This window comes from Pogona vitticeps, chromosome 2 (genome assembly GCF_051106095.1).
Source record: "Pogona vitticeps strain Pit_001003342236 chromosome 2, PviZW2.1, whole genome shotgun sequence".
In the NCBI taxonomy this organism is placed as follows: domain Eukaryota; kingdom Metazoa; phylum Chordata; class Lepidosauria; order Squamata; family Agamidae; genus Pogona; species Pogona vitticeps.
The window spans coordinates 32,614,861-32,639,385 of NC_135784.1; the positions used below are offsets into that span (position 1 = coordinate 32,614,861).

The following is a 24,525-nucleotide window of genomic DNA, read 5'->3' on the forward strand; positions in this document are numbered from 1 at the left end:
AGATCTGTTTCCCATGCTAATCTGGCCTCTTGCATTCCTGTATATCTCATGTTGATTGTCTGATTGTATATTCTGGGGAGCTGACCTTGTTTTTCACTTGAGTATGGAGTGCATCAAAGTCTTTGATAAAGCACAATGATCCTTCATTTTTTATTAGCATCTGTGTTGCTGAATATATTTGATTTAATCACATCTAGTTGGGACTCTTCACCTGTTTGACAGCTGGTTGTTCATTTGTTAAGGGGAGTGGTCTACTAAACAGGCCTTTAATTCTGTGGATAATACTTCTTCCCCATCTTTTTAAAAATGTGGAGAATACTGCACATTTCTCTGAGCTGGGAGTGATCTAAAATTTGCCTTATTAGAAAAGGAGCTGATGCAAGTATATGGCTCTATTACTTCCTGTTGACTTCAGCAATCACAAACAAGATAGGAGATTAAAGGCACTCTTGTCTTCTCTTACTCTATGTAACTGAAAGAGTGCTGAGTTAGTGTCATTTGTTCTAACAATCACATTGGAGCCTCCATATAATTTTGCCATTAATTTAGTGAGCTTGTCCCCATAACTTAGATTTTGCAGCCGGGAGAATTGGTAGGTCCACTCTACCCTATCAAATGCTTTTAATGCATCTAATTTTAAGAGTTCTGTTTTCTGTTTCATCATAGTACTATGATTAACTGTATTTAATGCCCATCATATGAAGTCAGCTAAGTTCCTTCCCAGTATAAATCCAGTTTGTTCATTATTTTTATATTTCTCTATGAATGAATAAAAATATTGATTCCATATTTTAGCATTTCAGCCTATGCTCACCTAATAGTTAACGGCTCTATGCCAAGATGTTATGGGACTTACACTTTCAACAGTTTATTACACGTGTTAATCATGCTTTGAAACTACAATTCTGTTCCTGTATCCATCTTCAGTGGGTTACTACACAGATAATTTATAGTTTTATATAAACCTGTAACTAAATTTTTCAATCCATGTGTCAGAAGAAATGGACCATAATCCATGAAAGCTCACATTGAAATAAATCTGTTGCATTTAAGATTCCACAGTGTTTTTATTTTTATTTTTCCTATACATTCTGAAACAGTCCAGTATGACCACCTCTTTGAAAACTGGTGCCTTTAAGAGGAAGGTTATATACACAAAATCAATGGGTATAGTTTTTACCATCCCATAGATAATGATGCAGAGCTAAAGAAAGCTTCAACTGCTGACTGAGCACACAACAGTTAAAGACATTAGAATTTAGCCAGAAAAGTAACTGATGACCTTTCTGTCAGAATCACATAAATCGATCTGATCCTGATTACAGCAACAGCATAACTCAATCTTCCAAAGTGCTATAACATGAAAATTATGTCATTTTCTGTACCACCAATAGAAGGAAAAATTTGTCAAGCTAAACTATGGGCCACCTCTATACCATACTAGATAAAAAGTATTAGTGATGCCAGAGGCCCAACAGAAGAGTCCCTTTTTTAATATAGAGGTGGCAAAATATGGTCCTTGAGATACTGCTGGGTTGCAACACTCATAAACCTTACGTAGTGCTGCCAGTGGAAAGGAATGCTGGAAGTTGCCATTCAAAACAAGCTTTGGCCAGCCTTAATCTGAACAAGTTGCCTGTAGTTTGGAGGGATGGAGCACATGCCTGCATCCAGAGGTCAAGAATTCAAATCCTTGTTGTGCTCTCTAGGGTCAGCCACGTTTGCCTGGAATGTATATGATTACATGCCCTTCTAGCTGTATGGCTTCTGGCAAGAGGCCCAGTCCCAGAGCGCCATCAGAAGGAAGAACTGGCAAACCGCTTCTGAATACTTCTAGAAAACTCTTCAGTCAGAATTGACTTGATGACACATTATTCTCACATGTTGGTGCAATCCCTTAGCAAATGTAAGCAGATCAGTGTCTTGTCAGAGCATTGGGTTTAGAAAACAGAGTATGCAATAAAACATAAGAAAAAAATAAGTAATTTTGCACCATTTTTATTGATTTGGCCAGTACAGGAAAAGGAAAAATGTTCAGTATCTCTAACAATCATTGGGTTGAAAAATGCCACTCAGATTGCAAACTCCAACACAGCCATATGACTCCGGAATTTCTCCACTCCCTCTTGTAAAAAGCAGCAAATTTTAGTCTCTGCATAGTACCTCTGCATTAGAGGTACAGTACTATGGCTATGCCAACATGCTGGGTCAAACTCAACAGTTGGTCCTCTTTCACAGCCAGCAGCTGGTCCTGCCTTGGGAGCTTAAAATCTCACATGGAGCACACCTAAGTGACATGTGACAGATTGGGACAATAAAAGGCTGTTGAATGAGAGTAAAGGAAGACCCTCTGTTCTCTCTGAACATTGGAAGCTGCCTTCTGTTGAGTCAATCCATTGATCTCTAGCTCATTACTGCCTTATTTCACATGGAAGATAAGGATATCAGAGGCTATTACTCATAATGGTAACATTACCTTCAGTATCAAAGGCCTATGCCTCTCACTACACATTGTTCATCAGCCAGGAGAGTATTGGAACATGGCCCATACGCCAGGTTTGTGCACTTCTCAGAAAGATCTGCTCAGCTCTGTTGTGAACCAATAGGTGACTGAAAGAGGTCCTGGAATCTTATTGTGCCCTTTGTCTATTTTAATTTTATGATTTTATGATTCCCTTATGAAAAGATATTAGGGGACATGGTGGTGGTGCTGATTAAACCACAGAAGCCTCTGTGCTGCAAGGTCAGAAGATCAGCAGTCGTAAGATCGAATCCATGCAACGGAGTGAGCTCCCGTCGCTTGTCCCAGCTCCTGCCAACCTAGAAGTTCAAAAGCATACAAATGCGAGTAGATAAATAGGTGCTACCAGGGTGGGAAGGTAATAGCGTTCCATGTCTAGTTGCACCAGCCATATGACCATGGAAACTGTCTACGGACAAACACTGGCTCTACAGCTTGGAGACGGGGATGAACACTGCACCCTAGAGTCGGACACTAAATGTCAAGGGGAACCTATGAAAAGCAGTTACTACTGTAATTGCTTTTCTGCCCATCAGGTCTCACTGAGAAATGTACAATAAAACAGATTCTAAAAACATGGTTAAAAACAAAATTAAAACTAGTTTAAAAGCCAATTTTAAAGACATGTATTATATGGCAAGGGTGAGCAACTGAAGGCTTAGGGCCAAAAAGGAGATCCTAGTAGGCCACATCAGCCCCTGTCTGCCTCCCCTCTCCCCGACAAAAAGTATAAGAAAAAGCAAAGCAAGAAGTACTGGGGCAGGCCCTTCCAATTTGTTCTTTTAGACTGGGGTAGGGGCGTAGGGTCTTGAGCAACCACCTCCCAGTGACTCAGAGCTAAAGCTGCTTTTCCAATGACTTTCATCTACAAAATAAACATTTTTTGGGGGGGGGATTTTGTTTTGGGGCTGTAAGGGGTTGTAAGTGGCCCATTTTATAACCGAGGATGGAGCCAGCCTGACTTCTTTGGGGACTAAGTTCTACAATTGGATTATTGCTACTGAGAGAGTCCTTATGCTTTCCTACTTAGCCCGTCAAGGTGGGGAGCACACAGAGTTTTGTTCAAAGATTGCAATTCTGAGTTGGGCTCATAAAAGGTGGACTTTCAGACATCCTGGCCCCAACCATTTATGGCTTTGTACCTCAAGACCAGCATCATGAACTGAGTTTGGAAACAAACTGGAAACCAGCGCTGAATCCTAAAAACGTAATTTGTTGCAGCATACCAATATTTTTAACATTTTTCAGTCCTCATTTACTAAAAAACATTTATTTGCTGCAAGTGTGGTTGATCAGGGTCTAAACAGAGACTAGACTAGCGCCGCAATTAATCCTCAAAATGGCCTGCAGGTCTTACCTAGAGTAGACACATCAACACATCAGATCACTTGCTGAACTGTGAGCCTACTCTTCCATAAATTGCATAGGCTAATGCAGTGGTTCACAGCCTTGGGTCACCAAGGTGTTCTTGGAGTGCAATTCCCAGAAACTCTGACCAACACAGCAGTTGGTGAAGACTTCTGTAAATTGCAGTCCAAGAACACCTGGGTGACCCAAGGTTGGGAACCACTGATCTACACCATTTGGGACAACCAGCAGGCTACAGGCCAATAAGATTATTTTGGAAACATTCCAAAGGACTCTGATATTCCTGCAGTGGGGAAGGGAATTAGAAATTAATCCTAATTTTTTAAAAAACTGGTTCAGCCCAGTCCAAAGTAGCTTACGAAAAGGTTTAGTAAACAATCTAGCAATAAAAGGTTTAGTAAACAATCTAGCAATCCGTTCCGGATAAATCGTCGCTATCTCGATTCATCGCTATACGGGGCAAAAAACCCCATAGGAATGCATTAAATCCTGTTTAATGAGTTCCTATGGGGGGAAACTCACCGTTATGCGAAGATCCTCCATAGGGGCGGCCATTTTCGCTGCCTCGGTAAGCGAGGCAACACAGCGGGTGGCCATTTTGGAACCGCCGATCAGCTGTGCGAAAATGGGGCTTTTGGGAGAACCCCGCAGTCCTTCCAAAGACACCGCCGGCATTTTTGCCCAGCTGAGCAGCGGTGGCTTCGGAAGCTCCCGCCACTGCTCAGCTGGGGGGAAATGCCGGCTAGGGCTTTGCGAGGACTGCGGGGGAGGGCTCCCCGCAGTCCTTCCCAAGCCCTAGCCGGCATTTTCCCCCAGCTGAGCAGCGGTGGCTTCAGAAGCTTGCTGGGGGGGCGGGCGAGAGCGAGGGGGAGGGATCGCGGCCGTCTCCAGCCAGCGAGGGCTCGGAGGCAGGCAGCCGGGTAGGGGCGTGCCTCTGATGGCCAGCCAGCCCTGGACGCCCGGTCTCCTTGGCGGGGCTCTCCCGGGGCGAGGAGGGGGTCTCTGGCGCGGAGCGCCCCCCCGTCCAGCTGCTGCCGCCCTGATCCCGGTCCCGGGCGGGCGCCTCCTCCTTTGCAGCGCTCTGGCTCGGCGCCTGCCCCAGGGGTGCGGGAGGGGATCAGGGCCAGGCCCTTTGCCCCTCCTTCCCTCCTCCCAAGGCACCAATCTGGAGCACCCCCGCTCCCCCCCAAAGGCCCGCCTGTCAGCTGTTCCAAAAGGTGAGCCTTTGGGCTGCTCGTGGCGAAGCGCTTCGCCGCGAGCAGCCCAAAGCCACAGCTGACGGGCAGGCCTTCGGGCTGCTCCCGGAAAAGAGGTGCCCCACGAGCAGCCCAAAGGCTCGATTTTTGGAACAGCTGACGGGCGGGCCCTCGGGCTGCTCCCGGAGAAGCGCCTCTCCGGGAGCAGCCCAAGGGCTCGCTTTTTGGAACAGCTGACAGGCGGGCCTTTGCGATGATTGTGGGGGAGCGCTCCCCCACGATCATCGCAAACCGAATTTTCCCCATAGGGACCATCGCAAAGCGATCGCTGTTGCGATGGCAAAAAGTCCATCGCAAAGCGATTTCATCGCTAAATGGAGCGATTGCTATGCGAGGCACCACTGTATTGTGGTAAACATTCTTCTGGTTGTTGCAGGTTTTTCAGGCTGTTTGGCCATGTTCTGGAGGTTTTTCTTCCTAACGTTTCGCCAGTCTCTGTGGCCCGCATCTTCAGAGGACAGGAGTCAGAACTCTGTGCTCTGGTTTGTGGGATAGTTGAGTATTTGTAGCTGTGGATCAGCTTTTTGTTCTTTACAGGAGATTGGGTGATTATGGTGATCAGGGTGTTTTTTGTTAAGGATGTACAGTATTGTTGTGATAAGGGGGGAGATGATGTGTCAATGTGATAGATGAGTGTTGTTAGCTAGTATTTTGTGTGCAGTGATCACCGATCCTTGTGGCTAGGTAGAGTTCGTTGACCTTTTTGCAAGCTGTACTTTTCAGTGGTGGGAGCCAGGCTTTGTTGAGCTTTCTTCTTTTTTGTTGAAGCTGTGCTGATGTTTGTGGATTTCAATGGCTTCCCTGTGTAGTCTAACATAATGATTGCCTGTGTTGTCCAATACTTCTGTGTTTTGAAATAGGATTTCATGTCCAGCTTTTTTCAGGTCTTGTCCTGTGAAGATGCTGGTCACAGAGACTGGCAAAACGTTAAGAAGAAAAATCTCCAGAAGATGGCCAAACCACCCAAAAACCCTACAACAACAATCAGATCCCAGCTGTGAAAGCCTTTTAGAATACATTAAACATTCTTCTGGTTTTTTAAAAAGTATTTTCTAAAAGTAGGGATCTGACCCACACCTTTGGTGCTCTAATATGCATTGTTTAGCATCACAGCGATGAAGGGAACTGTAGTTTTTGATGGCTCAACATCAGATTCCTTTGACATCCGAAGCGGAGTGAAACAGGGCTGTGTCCTCGTGCCGACCCTGTTTGGAATCTTTTTTGCTGTCATGCTGAAGCAGGCCTTCGGAACTGCAACAGAACATGTCTATCTCCAGACTAGATGAGATAGAAATGCATGTAGGACTTCCTGTTCACCGATGATGCAGCCATTATTGCCCACTCTGTTGAAGACCTCCAAAAACTCATGAATTGTTTTAGCAAGGCCTGCCAAGACTTTGGACTAACAATAAGCCTGAAGAAAATACAGGTCATGGGCCAGGGCGTGGACTCACCTCCCTCTATTACCATCTCCACACAAGAATTGGAGGTTGTTCACGACTTTGTGTACCTTGGCCCAACGATCTCTGACACTCGTTCCCTAGGTGTTGAGCTGGATAAATGCATTGGAAAAGCAGCTACCATGTTCTCTAGACTCACAAAGAGAGTCTGTGTCCTGAGCACATTCCTGTACTGCAGTGAGTCCTGGATCCTTTGTGCACGGCAGGAGAAAAAGCTGAACACATTCCATATGCGCTGCCTCCGACGTATTTTTGGTATCACCTGGCAGGACAAAGTTCCAAATAGAGTAGTCCTAGATCGAGCTGGAATTTTTAGCATGTATACATTACTGAAACAGCAACATCAACATTGGCTTGGGTATGTCATGAGAACGGCTGATGGTCGGATTCCAAAAGATCTCCCGCATGGAGAATTAGTGCAGAGAAATCGCCCCAGAGGGAGACTACAGCTGCAATACAAGGATATCTGCAAGCGGGATCTGAAAGTCTTAGGAATGGACCTCAACAGATGGGAAACCCTGATATCTGAGCATTCAGCCTGGAGGCAGGCGCTGCATCACGGCCTCTCCCAATTTGAAGAGACCCTCACCCAGCAGGCTGAGGCAAAGAGACAGTCCCGAAAGCAGTAAAATCAGGGAGGTGGACAGGTTACAGATTGTATTTGTCTTCAGTGTGAAAGGGATTGTGACTCTCAAATTGGCCTTCTCAGCCACACTGGACGCTGTTCCAAGTCCTTCATACATAGCACGTTACCATAGTCTCTCGAGACTGAAGGATGCCTAATCTAATGCATTGATTAGCATCACAGCGATGCTCTAGTACACCTATCAATCAGCCAAGGAAACCTTAAAGCAGAGGAGAGGCAAACATGATCCTTTGGATGTTGTTGGACTGCAATTCTCATCTCTCAAAAATGACTATGCAGGCTTAGGCAGATGGGATCTCTAGTCAGGCAACATCTGGAAGGCCACTCCTGCATGCCATTGCCACAACCTTATGGCATTCCATCGCTTGCCCAAGCCCATTTATGACTGCTTTGAGAATTCACCATTGTTGTAAAGCAGTGATTCCCAACCTTGGGTAACACAGGTGCTTCTTCACCAAAAGCAGTAAAGACTGAGATTTCTGGAAGTTGCAGTACAAGAACACCTGGGCTACCCAAGGCTGGGAATCACCATCGTAAGGGATGAGTGGGGTAAGTATGGACAGTGACATTGCAGCTGCAGCAGCTCAGTGGTGGAGCAAATGCTTCCTACGCAGAAAGTCCCAGATCCTCAGATTTGAAGGTGATGAGAAAAGGCCTCTGTCTGAAATCCTGGAAAATGGCTGCCAGTCAGAGTAAACAATATTGGGCTAGATAGGCAAAAGGTTTGACCTGGTGTAATAGAGTTGTATAACCTTCCCACTCCAAGTGTGTTTGGGATTTGCTTATTATACATTTGCATCATTTACAAACACGAGACAGTAAATTATGCTAATGTAACAAAATGTTTTGCATCCCTATGTCTGATTATTTATCTTAAAAGCAAGAACACTGTATTTTAACTCATCAAATCCAACCGTTTACCCATTGTCACCTGCACCAGCCTCCTTAATCCAACAGCATTCAAGTCAAAGAGGTTACAAAAATACAATTTATTCATTCAATCTAGGCAGACAGAATGCCACATTTTGGGGTGCGATGGGAGAAAAAATATGGATAACGGACTTCCTTTCACATCTGAATTATGTCGGAAAAGCACAGATTCTGCACACTATAAATCAAGGTTGGGGGAAATTAAACCTGCAGCTCACCAGATACTGTTATTGTTGTTACATGCTATAAAGTTGCCTCTGACATATGGCAACCATATGAATGAATGTCTGTCCTCAACAGCCTTGCTCAGCTCTTATAAACTAAAACTTGTATCTCCCTTGATGAAGTTCATCCATCTCATATTTGGTCTTCCTCTTTTCTTCCTGTCTTCAACATTTCCTAGCACTATTGTCTTTTCCAGAGAATCTTGTCTTCTCGTGATTTGCCCAAAGTAAGATAGCCTAAGTTCCATCATTTTTTTACTCCAGGGACTGTTCAGCTTGATTTGCTCTAGGGCTCATTTGTTCATCTTTCTGGTTGTTGCTGTTTAGTCGTTAAGTTGTGTCCGGCTCTTCGTGACTCCATGGACCAGAGCACGCCAGTCCCTCCTGTCTTCCACTGCCTCCCGGAGTTGTGTCAAATTCATGTTGGTAGCTTCAATGACACTGTCCAACCATCTCATCCTGTCATCCCCTTCTCTTGCCTTCACACTTTCCCAACATCAGGGTCTTTTTAAAGTGAGTCTTCTCTTCTCATGAGATGACCAAAGTATTGGAGCCTCAGCTTCAGGATCTGTCCTTCCAGTGAGCACTCAGGGTTGATTCCCTTCAAAATGGATAGCTTTGTTCTCCTTGCAGTCCAGGGGACTCTCAAGAGCCTCCTCCAGCACCACAGTTCAAAAGCATCAATTCTTCGGCGATCAGCCTTCTTTACGGTCCAGCTCTCACTTCCATACATCACTACAGGAAAAACCATCTCTTTGACTATGCAGACCTTTGTCGGCAAGGTTAGGTCTCTGCTTTTTAAGATGCTGTCTAGATTTGTCATTGCTTTCCTCCCAAGAAGCATGTTTCTTTCTGGTAGTCCAGGGGAATTGCAAGGCTCAGTTCCAGCACCATATTTCAAGAGAGGCAATTTTTTTCCTGTCAGACTTCTTTGTTGTCCAGCTTTCAAACCTACAGTGCTTGGAAATACAGTAGTGTGGATAATCTTGGCCTTGGTCTCCAGTGACACATTCTTACACTTGATGATCTTTTCTAATTCTTTCATTCCTTCTGAGTCTCAGTCTTCTTCTGACAATGGTCTCTATTTGGATTGATGGTTGAACTGAAATATACAAAATTTTCACTATTTTTGTATCTTCATTGTCACTATTAAAGTTGCATAGTTTTCCTGTAGTCATCATTTTTGTCTACTTAATGTTCAACTGCAGCCCTGCTTTGGCACTTTTTTCACTTTCACTAACAGTCATTTCAAGTTATTGCTGCTTTCTGCTAGGAAGAGGGTGTCATCGGCATATTTTAAATTATTCATGTTTCTTCCACCAATGTTCACTCCTCCTTCATCTGAATCTAGTCTGGCTTTCTGAATGATATGTTCTGCATACAGATTGAACAGGTACAAGGATAAAATGCACCCTTGTCTGACACCTTTGCCTATAGGAAACCATTCTGTCTCTCCATATTCTGTCACAACAGTAGCTTGTTGTCCACAATATACATTAAACATCAGGACAGCCTTTCAGAACAATTCATAGCCTCTCATGATCAACACAGTCCAAGGCTTTGCTATAGTCTATAAAGCATAGACTGATCTTGTTTATGAAATTCTTTGGTGCACTCCGGTTGCCAGCAGATATTTGCAATATGATTTCAAGTGCCTTTTCCTTTGCAGAATCCAGCTCAGCCCCTTCTAAAATATATATCTGTTAAGATTTTAAAAAAGGTACAGAATTCTAGATGCCTTTATCCCAGGTTACAATATATTTTCTGTATCTACCTCTCATTTGTCCATTTATGCAGTCCTTAATTCTTGGTTTTCTCAGTGTCATCCAGAGGCAGCCACTGGCTAGAATCCTATTTGTCTTCAAATCAGGTAAAGTTATGTCTGCATACATTTTCCAGGTGTTGTGGCCAGGCAACATGGATTACAGAGTTTGATAGCACAACCAGTTGTGTTTTCCCCATCACAATTACTTGTGCAATGTGCCTTCAGAAGTGCTTTTGCACAGTTAGAGCAAATGCTGATTTAGTATCAGATTATATAAGCATAGCTGCTCAATAGGACTTCAGCCACTGAATAATACTTTTTGGCATATTTTCTACGTAAAATATGAATTGCTTTCATTTCTGTCCTTAATTTATTTTGTAGGATTGAGGTTTATTGAGACGACAGCATTTTCTTAGTCAAGAGTAGCTCTCACTCAAAGGTACATGAAGTTCTTCCTGTCCCCAAGTTGTACCCTGTCAGCATTTCTGTACGAATCTATCAACCAGGGCTTGAACCCTGGAAGAAAGTAATCCACTGGGGAAAAAATAACCATGAAGTTCTCATCAGAATCTGAGTTCTTCCATAACACACCTTGAGAGGAGCAGGGAAGTTGTTCAGATTTGCCATTCCAGGGATATTTTTGCTGCTTATCATAAAGATGATCCTAATATCTGCCCTATGGGTGGAGTTCTGAAGCAGGTGGCATCTATGATGTGCAGTGATGGGTGCAGAACATTCCGAACAGTTTGGTGCGATATCATTCTTCCTAGACTGTACGGCTTCTACAATGGCTCTTGTGTTCCAATCATTACCTCTGGCAGGGGATACTCCTTCCTCAAAAGTCTTTCTCTGCGGAAAGCTGTTTCTTTCCTGTTCTTTTTCCACTTCCAGACCTTGGAGCATGACTTCTTGGGATTGCTTCAACTTTTCTTCAAAGCACTATATATATATATATATACTTTAAAAAAAGCTATCACCATTTTGTCCCCTATGGAAACAAAATAAGAACAGCCACAGGTTATTTGGGCTGCAATATGCAGAGGAAGTGACAGTACTCAGTTCTGAGAATGGGCATATTGGTTGACGAACAAAAGTCTTAGGGAAAAAGATTTACTCTGATACTGACCAAAATCCAATCATGTAAATTACAGCATCAGAGAGAATTTGCTAGTAAAGAGTTTTTCAGTATCACGGCTTGCACAACGTGCCTGTAATCTATCTCACAGCACACAAGGCGGGTGATCGAAGGAGGAACTCTTTAATTACCAGCAACCTGTTGCTGGATGATATCACTGGCAGCAGCAGATTGCCAGTAATTAAAGAGTCCCTGCTTTGATCTTGGTGCTTGCCTAACTTGCCCACAATGAGACTGATTGCGGTGAGTTGCAGGCAAGGCATGTGATCCCCAAATCAAAGGAGGAATTCTCTTAAGTACCAGCAGTCTTCTCCTGCTGGCAGTATCACTACCCTTATATATATGTAATTTATACTAAAGGATCTTGGCCACTATGTAATTCTTGTCCAGATTCAAAACGTCATCCTTATATATAATTTTAGAAAGCAATATGATTGCATGTAATCATTGCAGAACATCATAAAAATCCTCTGCTTTTGAGTACAAGTTGCCCACTTCTCTTCCTTACCCTGTTATCATCTCATTAAAAGTCCTTTTAGTTACATTCCTTTATACATTAATCATATTAGCCCACTTAGGTTGCAACCCTACAGTACATTAGTGTCAAAGGCAGACATCTGAGTATTTATGTATAGCGAGAATAAAAAACTTGTAAGCCTCCAGATATTGCTGGACTCCCATCATTTCTTATCATGGTGTTCTGAATCCTTTAATCTTACGAGACTGTATCCCAGAGACCAGAGGAAGAAGTGGAACACCCCCCCCCCTTTTGAGGTTTGAAACAAAGCTGCAACCTCGTAAGAACCCTGATCTTGGGATTCTTCCTCCTGCCACTCATATCCACTGCAGTGCACATGTTTCTACAATGACTGCCTCTACAACAGAGTGGAATTAATCCAGTTTATGGAGCCACATATGACCTCCTCAAGGTCTCCGGGTTTTTTTTTTAACAATCTTCAGGTTTTCCCAAAAATATTTTCAAAATTTTCAATTTTGTTTGACTTACTTTTTTTAAAAAAGTGAGAGAATCACACCTCCAAAGGACAACATTGTCATCTAAAATAAGGACTCCCTGCTCACATGCTGTTTTTATCAAGAACGTCTGATGTTGTTCTGGATTTCTTTTTCCAAATCAGGAGAGATCTTTTGTCATTTCCAGTTTTATTTAGATTGGGTTGTAAAGCTCCTAAAGGATCCTAAGGTGGGGGAAATGATCCTCAGATTGCTGGAACCTGTTCACCTTTACAAAGTCAAAAGTCAATCCCATAAAGGACAGAAAAAAAGCCTATACTGTATTTGAAAGTACACATTGGTTTGTGTTTTTGCTTCCAGAACACATCACAAGCCTTGAAAATATTTGAATTTCTAAGGTGAGAGGCAATGCATTCCTTGGCAGTCCCTTTAAGACACAAAATAATTATTTCCAAACAGAATTATGACTCCATTTAATTTTTTTCCCATTCTAATTCTTCTCTGACCTAAATGCAAGTAAATTCCAAAGTCAGATATATGGTAGTGTCTGCAATATACACCACACATTTCTACTCATTGTTAAAATACAAGATCCTCTTCAGTGTTTTATTCTTTTTTTCCCTGTCACAGGAACAGTCTAAAATTAAAACGGCCTCATGAAACATAGAATTTGATTCCTTTATCTAGCAATTAAAACTTTGAACCCTTATTGAAAAATAAATATCATCAAACAGGATCAGCCAGATTGTTATCTCGTCTGAAAACTCGGTCCCACCATCCTCTGACAAGAGAAATCCTCTGACAGCTTAGTCTCACATTTAGCTTTGTGTATGCAAACAGATTTCGATGCAAACAATGCAATTCAGAAATTCATTGAAAAAGAACATAAATTTAAAAGCTTTGCACAACTAATTTCCAATTACAGTGGTACCTCGACTTAAGAACTTAATCCGTATTGGGACTGCGTTCTTAAATCGAAATATTCTCAAATCAAAGCACCATTTCCCATAGGAATGCACTGAAAACCATTTAATCCGTATATGCTGTTTTTCGTTCTTAAATCGAAGCATTAGTTGCCATATGAACTAATGCAAAGCCGGCTAATCCGTATCTACCACTAGGGGGTGAATTTTTTCTTCTTCTTTTGACCTAAGGTGAACTTAGGTCAAAAAAAGGGCAGGAAAGGGGGGTTTTTTGGTTGTTCTCGAGGCTCTGTTCTCAAGTTGAAGCAACTTTTTGCAAACGGAGCCGTTCTTAACTCAAATCGTTCGTATGTAGGGATGTTCTCAAGTCACAGTACCACTGTATAAGTGGAAAGATGGAAATGGATGAGTAGGCATCGGGTTTTTAGAATTCATGAATTCAGAGGTCTGCGGAAGTTCCTTCAGCCAAACTTTTTTTTTTTTGGGGGGGGGGGTTAGCAAAAAAAAAAATTATTTCAGGTGTCTGTAATTACATTCATGTGAGAAATAATGGCTTCTCTCATACAGGATAAAGACAAAGGAAGTAGATAGGCAGGGCTAAGCTTTCTGGAAATGACAAGGCATTGCGGGTCTGGTAATCTCCTGACATGCACCCCACAGGGAACATACGCTGCAGGGAGACTACCAGGTCCATAATGCCTTGCAGTTCCCATATAATTTAGCCCCACCCAACCACATCCACCATCTTCAGCATGTCCAAGAGAAGATGCTATTTGTCAGCTGAAAGTGACTAGACACCTGAAAGGATTGTTTTTTTTTTTTTTTGGCTCCAGCTCCTGAAGTCTGACTGGGGGAAATTCTTGAAAATGTCAGGGGCCTTTAGTCCATGATCTTCAAAAATTCCTATGCCTCTGGGGCAGAACAGGAATGCCACTGAGAAACTGAAAACTTCACTGATGTATTTTCATAACCACTTCCTGGACTTCTGATAGGACTACTCCGTCTAGGATCCCTGCTCCAGAAGCTCTCTTACTGGCTACTTGGGAGCTACATATACTTTCGCCCCTTCTGACACTTCTAGTGTCAGAACTGGGCTCCTAGGGGCAAAGAGATGTTTAGCACCTCTGCAGCATGAAAAAGGATTTGCTTCAGATGGAGTGGCCTCCAGGCCTCCCTGCCTTCTCTCCTTGCCATGCCCATTTCATTTGCTTGCAGGTGCATCAGGGGATGATCTCAGTAAAGTGCCAGGTGCAGAACTTGGAAAAGGACATTTTTAAAGCCTGAATCCTCCAATTGTTAGTCCCCATTAAAATACATCTAGGGAAAAACTGCTGAAGAGTGAATCAACACTCATGTCAATCCCACTGATTTGATAGGTCTACTCAAGCTGAGAACAATCCACTGGATTTGGGCTGTTGACTGTCACTCCCAGTCTGCCTAAAATAGCAAATGGCACTAGAGTAAGCCCATGGAATCAAGAGGGTTCTGGTGAGTCAATTCCTATGCAAGTTCCACAGAGTCAATGGATCCACTCCAGTACCATTTGCTAAGCTAAGCAACAGAATTTTGGCCCGTCTCTCAGCAGCCAGCCAGCCACGTCCAGGATCTAGGCTCAAACAAGTGCTTTCTAAGCTGAAAAATGCACTTCTGGTTTCCCCCCCTCAAGCATTTGTGCTCACCAAAGCTTGGGAACATTTTTATGATTACAAATAATTAGGGGATTCTGGGAGTTGTAGTCCAAAAAATACAATGGTCTGGCTGTCGCAACTTCAAAACTGGAAGTGTCCAGATGCAACTTCTGGTTCTGAAATAAACCCTCCCAGCTCCCCCAATGGAGTGGAACTGGCTAAACACTTCCAGACTATGAAGGCTGTTGCCTTTTGTTTGTTTGTTTGAATTTGTTTGTTTTGATACAGAGACAAGCTCTGAAGGACTTTTGGGGGGAGAGAGTGCACTGGAGCCCCCCCCCCCCAGAGTCCAAGGACCACACTGTGCTCAGTGGTGCCAGTGCCTGTATCCCTGGGATTTTAATATTCATCTGCTGTCACCTAATCATCCCTTTCAGCAACTTTAAGGACTAGAAACTTACTTTCTGTTTAAAGCTATAGCCAAGAGTCTTGGTAGGTTCCGCTTTGCCCCCAACACTAATTTCTGCCCCTGGCTGGCACGAGGGCAGGAGTGTCAAATACAGGCAGCCCTGTTCACAGGCCCTCTCGCTGGGATGAAGCTGCTGGTGTCTGATGAAAGTCAACTGATGATGAAAACTCCTGCCACAGTCTAAGCATTTGAAAGGCTTCTCACGAGAGTGAACCTTCTGGTGTTTGTTCAGGTCTGACCTGTCGCGAAAGCTTTTCTGGCAAGTGCTGCACTGAAAGGGCTTCTCTCCTGTGTGGATTCGTTCGTGAGCAATAAGATGAGATTCGAAGCGGAACCTTTTCCCGCACATGAAGCAGAGGTGCCTTCTCTCACACATAACTGGATCGTCTCTCTCGCCCTCAGGGGATTCACCTCCAGCTCCCTCTGGCTGTTTCCATGGCCATTTTTCAAAATGGGGTTTCTCCATAAAGGCCTCCCGCCTTTGGCCAATGAGCCCTTGCAATCTTCCCAATAACGTCCTGCAAGATTTTGTGGGGGAAAAGGTCTCATTTTCTTCACATTCCTTTGCCGCGGCCTCATCATAGGCTAAAACAAACACAAGACATATATACTAATCAGGAGAAGGCAGGTTTTAGTTAAATGAGGGGAGAGAAACTCAGGTTCTGGTGAAGACTCTGACTCCCTTGTAATCCCAATATAGTTCCCATGCTCATAATTAGGAAATGTTGTGATTTCCTAACTTTTGTACATGTATTCCCCCCCCCCCATTATAAAGGGCTAAAATACTTAGCAAGAATTCTGAAGTAAAATACACTAGCTATTTGGATCCTAACGCTGGGCCTTTGGCCTTGCCCAATACTGTGACTAGAAATTTGCACAGAATTACAGCCCCCCCTCAAAAAATTGTTTCTAGAAAATGAATTTTAATCTTGGCTAAACAGATTTTCCTGTCCTTGCTTGACAGCGATAGCTGGAACACCGAGCGGAGGCTTCTGTGCAAAGTTCTAGTCACCTGTCTGTGGTAATCAAGACCCAGAATGAAAAAGGAACAAAATAATTCTGCTCCTCCCCACATACAGTGTCAGGTGGCAGCTTAAGAGATCACGATGCTGAGTCCTGAAACACACTGAGTGACTCACCTGAACATACCTCACTGGACTGTTGTGAAACTGAATTTGGGGAGGGATGAGGAGAGCCATGGACGCTGCCATGAGCTTATTGGAACAAAAAGTGGTATACAAGCAGAATTAATCATGAGATGAGCACCCATCGCGACATTAAAAATAAAGAAATAAAGCACTTCAACAAGCCTCCTATGGGGCAGGGATCAGGTTTGTTTTTTAATTCACAACAGACACACTCTTGGCCCATGAAGAATAAACAGAAAGGCAACCTCACTCCACCATGCAGATTCTACATCAAAGAAAGCTAACTGATGTGATCCGAATAAATGACAAACTACCGTATTTTTCGCTCCATAAGACGCACCTTTCCATAAGACGCACCAATTTTTAGGAGAAGAAAACAGGAAAATATAATCTGTTTTCTTCGCTCCATAAGACGCACAGACTTTCCACCCCCCTGTTTTGTGGGGGGAAAGTGCGTCTTATGGTGCGAAAAATACGGTATATTTGAACTGCCTACATTCCAGTTGGAACACTGGAATTCTTCTACAGAATGAGGAATAGGTAGTTGCAGCATGTAATCGGGAAGCAAACAAAGAAAGAGGTTTAAAACATGGGGAAAGGAGAACTATACAAGACAAAGCGATTTGGCTTCTAACTTTTTTAAAAATACTATAAACACAAACACACATCTTAATCAATCAATCAATCAATCAATCAATCAATCCAGTAACACAGCCACAGTTCATCCCAATTTCTGACACTGACAGAGGATTCTGTAGCTATGCTGGTGGCATGATTTGAAACTGGAGCAGGAACCAAAGGAGAAATTGTCTTAATTTTCTGAGCACTTTTTTGAGGTCTCCTCCTCCTTTTGTTTTGGAGTTTGGTGCCTCTCCTTTATCTGTTCTTGCTTTCCCCCGCCATCACCTCTAAGACATGGCTCTGCCTCTCGCTCACCTTCACAGATGCTTCCAGGACTCTCCCTTTCCTTTGCATCCTGATGATCAGAGAGTAGAGGCTCCACGTCTGGACTAAAGGTGCAGAGAGCATTGGGATTAGGAAGCAGAAATCCTAAGAAAGGAGAAAGTATTGAAGGAGGAAAAAACAACCAAGGTCAGATGAGCATTTCTATGCTGGCTGTGTTTCCGCTAAATTAGTGCTCCTCACATTAACAAATCAACAGTTTTCCACAAGAAAGAAAATCTGTTAATCTCTCACATAGGAATCTTGCGCTTTTTCCCTATGCATTCCTCCCATGATGTTCTATACACACCAGTGTGCATGACATAACCGTTTGGGGTGGGAAAGGCAGAAGGAGGAGAGCAGAAGAGGAGTTCCAAGTAACCCCTTTGAAAAAAGAAAAGACAGGACAGAATCCTATTAGTGTTAACTTAAAGTCTGTGTAACTTGCTAAGGCCAATTGTGGCTAATTGATGGGTGTCAAGGTGCCTTTCAGTTGCACAGCTGGATACATCACTGGGCACATAACCAAGATAAACCCTGAGCATCTTTGTCACAGCATGTTATGCAAACTCCTATAAAAATACAAATAAGCTTCTAGCCATTGACTGCTACAGTAGTACCTCAATTTACGAACACCTCGGTTAACATCATTTTTGGTGTACAAACGGAAATCTGTTGAAAACAATGCCTCGGTTTACATTTTTTTCCGGGTTCTTTCAGTTTGCAAAGAAAGCTTCCCCAGGATGCATCGCCATAGTGCCACCCCTGTTCCTATGGCAATCCACGTTCTGGTTTACAAAATTTTTGCTTTACGTAACATCCTGTATAATGCATTACAGTGGTGCCTCGCTTAGTGATGTTAATTGTTGCAGCAAAAATCGCCACTAACTGAAAACATCGCTAAGCGATTTTTTTTTAAAGCTCATAGGAATGCATTGAAACCCCTTCAATGCATTCCTATGGGCAAAAAACTTACCTTTAAGTGAAAATCCTCCATACGGCGACCATTTTAGCTGCCCGTTATATGAAGAATCCATCCCAAAACACAGCGGGTGGCCATGTTTTTTACCCGGCGGCCATTTTGGAACTGCCGATCAGCTGTTGGGAAAACATCGTTATGCGAAAATCGGTAAGCGAAACAGCTTACCAATCATCGCAAAGCGATATTTTCCCATTTAAATCATCGCAATGCAATCGCTTTTGCGATCGCAAAAACCAAACCGCTATGCCATTTCGTCATTAACCGGGGCGCTCGTTAAGCAAGGCACTACTGTAATTTCATAAACTGAGATACTACTGTAATGATTTACTCATTTAAGCATGCTTGTCCATAAAGAATTCATAAGACACTATGGCGTGAGTTCTGACTCATGACAGAAAGCCCATCCAGAGTTTTTGAGGCATAAAGGGTTTCTTAGACATGGTTCACTAGTCCTTCTTTCTGGATGACTGTCTAGGACCATCCATGAGATGTCATAAACCAAGAGCTTAACGTTTGTCTAGGGTGAGGAATGTCACTTAGAAGCAATGTGTTACCATGTTTTCCCCAGCTTCAAAGATAATAATGAGGATAGGCAGTTTCCTGGAGTCCGAGGACCAAACTTTCACCAAAAGGATCCAGTGTGGGCCACATCTGAACCCTCTAAAATTTAAGAAACCAGAAAAAAAATGAAGAGGGTGTGTGTTGCCCCACTTTGACAACATATGGGTTCTACTGAGTCATGCTCCCTAGTAAAAAGATTCACCTGCCCGGCATGTCACTCCCCACTTCAGAGTCATGGCAGATTTATGATGCCAAAGGCCAAACGGAATGAGTGCCTCCTCAAATATGGAAGAGTAGCACCAACAGAATCTGCCCCAGTGGAGAGTGAAGGCACTTGTCGACCCATCTTAAAAAACAGAACAAAAATGCATCAGAGTCTCTACTTTAAGAAAAAAGATGAGAAAAAGCAATTGACAATATTATATAGCCCACTTCATGTGCAATGTTGGGAGGAGACCTTTACAGTCACCATGGAGCATCAGAAAGGCAGTAAATGGGTTCCAGATTTAAAAAAGCCCATTGAAATGCATTGAAAACCGTTCAATGCATTCCAATGGGCAAAATACCTCACCGTCCAGCGAAGATCCTCCATAGGGCGGCCATTTTCTGGTGCCTGTATAGTGAGGAATCTGTCCTTAACACAGCAGGGAGCCATTTTGCGTGCCACCAATCAGCTGTTTTTATATCATCGTTTAGCGAAAAATCGGTTCCAGAAGCAGGGAACAGATCGTCATCAAGCAGATTTTTCCCATTTAAACATCGTTTTGCGATCACAAAAAACTCATCATTAAGTGGATTCGTCATGGAGTGGGGTAATCGTTAAGCGGAGCACCACTGTATCACAAGAAAACAAGACTTGCTGGAAAGGACAATAATGCTGGATAGAGACAGGAACAAGTTGCTTCGTTCCAGGTTGTCCTAAGTCATTGGCATGGCACCCCAGGCGCTGCACATTCCCTTCTTCCACCCCACCCCTGGGCCAGCTCCCCTCCCACAAGCCAGCATGCACTGCTTGTTCCCTCCTCATTGCACGATCTTCCAGTCCCAGCAGGAGCATGGACTTCTTTTCTCTGCGTCCTCCAGCAGCTGGCCACTCAAAGGAATCCCTGCCCAGATTCCTCACCTGAGTGGGCAGCTGCTGGAGGAGGCAGAGAAAGAAAGTCTGGATGGGAGCCTCAGGTGCCGCACCAACAACTTGGGACAACCTGGCACGAAGCAATTTGTTCCCATCTCTAATGTTGGGATATATGGAAGGCAGTAGGAAAGTGAAAGTGAGATACAGTGACTCAGTAAATGAAGCCACAGTCTTCAACTTGCTAAACCTGAGCAGGGGGTTAACGAGAGGACTTTTTGGGAGTTTATTGATTCATAAGGTAGGTACGAATAGACAGAATATAACAATAAAAGAGTTTTGGAAAAATTACTTTTTTCTTTTAACAACTCCCAAAACAGTCTAGAAAGCATGGCTAACCGTTATGATGCCTGGATTGTTCTAGGAAATGTAGTAACTAACTTAGATTTCTTCCCCAACCATGGTTTTTAGTGGGTGGGGAAACTATGGTCCTAAAAATATTGTAACTTTTCTAAGTTTTATCATCAAACCCCCCTGAACAGACTAGCTTGTGGAATGATCTATCCAGATAAGTCAGCAATAGAAAGAATTTCCTCACTGGTTTGGAGACTCCTATGTTTAATGAGTTGAAAGCTGCAGCTGAAGCTTTTCCCACAGTCTGGGCATTCGTAGGGTTCTTCTGTTGTTGGGTTTGCCACTTGTATGACTAGATCCAAGCGCTCCACACTTCTGTCACAATGGGGGCATTTATCATTTCCTCCAAGCTGACCTCTCTGTTGGGCATCTGAAACCCAACTACAGCCAAAGCTTTTCCCACATTCTGGACAGTTCTGGGGTTTCTCTTCTTCATGGCACCTCAAATGTTTTACAAGGCCCGTCCTGTAGCGAAAGCTTTTTCCACACTCGTTACAACGGTAGGGTGTTTCCCCTGTGTGGATTCTCCGATGCGTGTTGACATCAGTGCTCTGCCTGAAGCTTTTCCCACACTCAGGACATTGGTAGGGTTTCTCTCCAGTGTGAAGCCTTTTATGTCGGACAAGGTGTGAGTTCCGCTTGAAACTCCTCCCGCAGTCAGGGCACGGATACTGCTTCCTTGTCTCAAGGATTCTTGGTTGGGACCGGAGTTCCATGAAAAACGTTCCTTCCCAACTGGAGTATTTATTCTTATTTATCTTCTATGAACTTTTCAATTCCTTCTATAATTGAAGAGGGGGTGAAAAATCCCTGGCTGCAAAATGTACTTCTTTTTAAAAACAAATGTTTTTGGATATTACCAAAAGACTTCCGTGTAAAATCTCAGGATACAAAATACAGGAACCTCAAAGCAGAAACTAGAATAGGAAACCCCAAAAGGGACTTTTGGATTCCTGTGCATTCCTAAACAACCAGTCTTTTCCCCTGGGGAAAATAATAACCAGTTTCCAGGCTGCAGTTCATGCATTTGCCAACATAAAGGAGTACTCAATATTGGGCTCTGCCTTACACAACCTTCTATTCCTTGTGATATACATGTTCATTTACAATGTTCCAAAGGAGGGCTTTTTCCTATTATTTTGGTCCCAGAAGAAATCTTAACACTTTTCACCTCTCAAAAACCTTGGCAGATATTTTGTTGACCAAAAGAGGTACACAAGTCATGTGCTGGCATTAAAAAAAAAAACTTCCGAATCTGGATCAGCCGTGCGTGTTTGGCTTTTCTGCAGATAGGCTGTATGTTTGTCTGTTTCTCAAAGTATGTCTTTCAAGCCAACTTTGGCTTGGCTACTGTTCTTGCTAATTAATTTCTCCTCTAGTTTTTCACTTCCTCTATGACCGCAACCAGTCTTCTCGACCGCTGCCATGAGAATGTGAAGAGACCCTTTCCTTGGCTATGTTCTTGCTGTTGAGTTTTTTTGGACATCCTTCACGGTGATCTGGAACACAAACAGCAGCAAACTATGAATTAACATGTGTCCCTGTCTACCCAACCACCCACGTATTGAGTATCAAATAATTAATGACCTCTGAAGTTTTCTTCTCATGTAACAAGCAAAAATAGTTCACAAAATACTGAGGCCTGGCTGCAAAGGACAGTTTTCTTGAGTTACTACAATATCACTTTTCCCTTTCAAAGTACAGTGGTGCCACGCATAGCAACGATAATCCGTTCCGAAAAAATTGTCGCTATATGGATTTTTCGCTATGTGGGGCAAAAAAGCCCATAGGAACACATTAAAACATGTTTAATGCGTTCCTATGGGGAAAAACTCACCATTCTGCGAAAATCCTCCATCCGGCCACCATTTTCGCTGCCTGGTAAACGAGGAAAGGGTGCGAAAACACTGCAGGTGGCCATTTTATTTACCCGGTGGCCATTTTGGAACCGCCGATCAGCTGTTTTTAAAACATCGCTATGTGAAAATCGGTAAGTGAAATGCTTACCGATCATCACAAAGCGATGTTTTGCCATCTAAAACATCGCAAAAACCTCATCGCTATGCGGATTCGTCATTAAACGAATCGCTCGTTATGCGGGGCACCACTGTATTCTAAAAAGAAGGCTTGTAGTAGATACAGGAGAGGGGAGGCTCAGGCACCTCAAATCTTCCTCCAGGTTCCTCTCTCAGAACAGTGGCTTAGTTGTTAATTTCACTGAATCACAGGAGAGAATTCCAAGGATCATGGAGTCCAACCCCCTGGCAAAGAGGAAATGCCACAACGATATGCTACCCTGACAGATGGCCATCCAATTCCTGTTTAAAAGCAGCCAATGAAAGGATGTCCACCACAGCCCATTGTAAGTCCATTTCACAGGAATACCACTTTTAGGATCAGAAAGCTCTTCCTGATATTTCATCCCACTGGCTGAACGTTATTTAATGGTGGGAGATACAAAGGCAGTTTAGACACCTGTACTATTTGCAACCATGCCTCTGCTACTTGCCATGTGGCTATATACCAACTCATACCAAACATTTGGCTATGGACTGTACAGGAATGGACCTGGCAAGATATTCAATCAGGAAGAATTCTCTATCAAAAAACACAATCTCTGAGGGGACGGGAAGAGAGACATGAAAAAAGTTTAAACTGAGTTCTTTACAGACTGTTGGGGGGGGAGCATGTGGCAGAGAGTTACTGTCATAATTGAAGCAGCCCCAAAAGATGCAATGCTCCAAAAAGGTAATGGATCCACTAGAGTGTGCACAGCTCACTATGTTCACTGAAAATAACACTTTTCCTAACTGTATATAAAGGTGTAACACAGAGATTGTACTACATGTGTCTGGACACAATATAATCCATTTCTTTTTTCTTAAATAATTTGTGACCAACTTGGATCCTTTGAGAGAAAAGTGACATAAACATGGAAGCCAATATATATACGTATATATAGAAAATGTATACTGTACTGTATATATATTACACACACATTATATATATATATATATATGATATATACATTATATACATTACACACACACACACACACACACACACACAGAGAACTGGTACTGAAATCATTCCCTTCGTCCTAGAGGTGCCACAACGCTTTTGTTCCTGCTGTCACATTTTGCCCATACTTCCCGCCAAAGGCTTACCCCTTGTCCGGGGGGGGGAGACAATGTGATGCCCTGGCATGAAAAACGCCAGCTTTAAAGGAAAGGGGAAGGGCAACAAAACGTTGCGTGGACCATTGCAACCATCGTACAAGGAAGCGATCGTCTGAAAGCGGCCAGGCCTCCCGGTCCCTGATCGCGCCCCACCCAGGAACATTAAGTCGGCCGGGGCTCTCCCAGACTTCGCACTTCTTCTGAGTAAGAAAAGGTCTGTTTTCCCTCCACCCACCCCACTAACCCCCCGTTCCTTCCTTCCCACCCAAAAACACGCAAAAGAAGAAACTTGGGCTCCCCTTCCCGCAGCTCCCCCTCCTACCGAATCCAGTCCTGGGAGGGACGGCCCAGGCTCTCCCCCCCCCTCGGCGCCCGCGCGCTCCGACCGGAAAAGCCCCGCGCGCTTCCCACTTGGGGCTCCGGGCGGAGAGGAAGCGAGGCTCAAGGTCTGTCGCCAGCGCGCCACCACGTGGTACCCCAGCGACGTTCGGAAGGGGGAGGAGCCAGAGCCCCTCGCTCGCTCGCTCGGCCGGTCATTGTCTCGCTGGCTGGCGGGAAGCCCCGCCCCTTCCATGCTAACAGGAAGACCCGCGCGGAGGCAAGATCGGCGCCTCGTCCCTTCCCTCCCCGCCCCCCCCCCCCCCCACCGCTTGCTAGGGCGACGGGCTCCTCTAGTGGCTCCTGCAGCCCTCCGCGAATGGGACGCCTAAGCCCGGGGAAACGACGGCAAGATGAGAGCGATGGGATTGCTCTTGCTCCTAAGGAGATGGCTTATTTTAAAGGACACACGCACACAACGTTGCAACAACGTTGGTCTCACAAGATGTTTGTGTTGTTGTTAAGTCGTGTCCGACTCCTTGTGACCCCCATGGACCAGAGCACGCCAGGCCCCCCCTCCTGCCTTCCACTGCCTCCCAGGGGTTGGGTCCG

At 43.9% G+C, this 24,525-nt stretch overlaps 1 protein-coding gene across 1 annotated transcript; it reads right to left on the reverse strand.

Annotated features, from left to right (window-relative positions):
- Positions 1-8,221: 8,221 nt before the first annotated feature.
- LOC110088026 (uncharacterized) lies at positions 8,222-24,133 on the reverse strand. Its single transcript, XM_072988860.2, has 5 exons — positions 23,918-24,133; positions 20,601-21,915; positions 17,382-17,495; positions 15,290-15,882; positions 8,222-11,158 (listed from the first exon to the last, which is right to left on the reverse strand). Exons 2-5 carry the CDS (start codon positions 21,130-21,132, stop codon positions 11,144-11,146), a joined length of 1,254 nt encoding a protein of 417 aa, XP_072844961.2. The 5' UTR covers positions 21,133-21,915; positions 23,918-24,133; the 3' UTR covers positions 8,222-11,143.
- Positions 24,134-24,525: the final 392 nt, after the last annotated feature.

Excerpts from the sequence above, each read along its gene's own strand:
- LOC110088026 (XM_072988860.2), bottom strand. The coding sequence starts at position 21,132 with ATGGAACTCCGGTCCCAACCAAGAATCCTTGAGACAAGGAAGCAGTAT. Across the intron at positions 17,496-20,600 it reads ACATAGGAGTCTCCAAACCA|GATTTCTGCTTCCTAATCCC; the intron begins GTGAGGAAATTC and ends CTCCTTTCTTAG. Across the intron at positions 15,883-17,381 it reads TCCTGGAAGCATCTGTGAAG|CCTATGATGAGGCCGCGGCA; the intron begins GTGAGCGAGAGG and ends TGTTTGTTTTAG.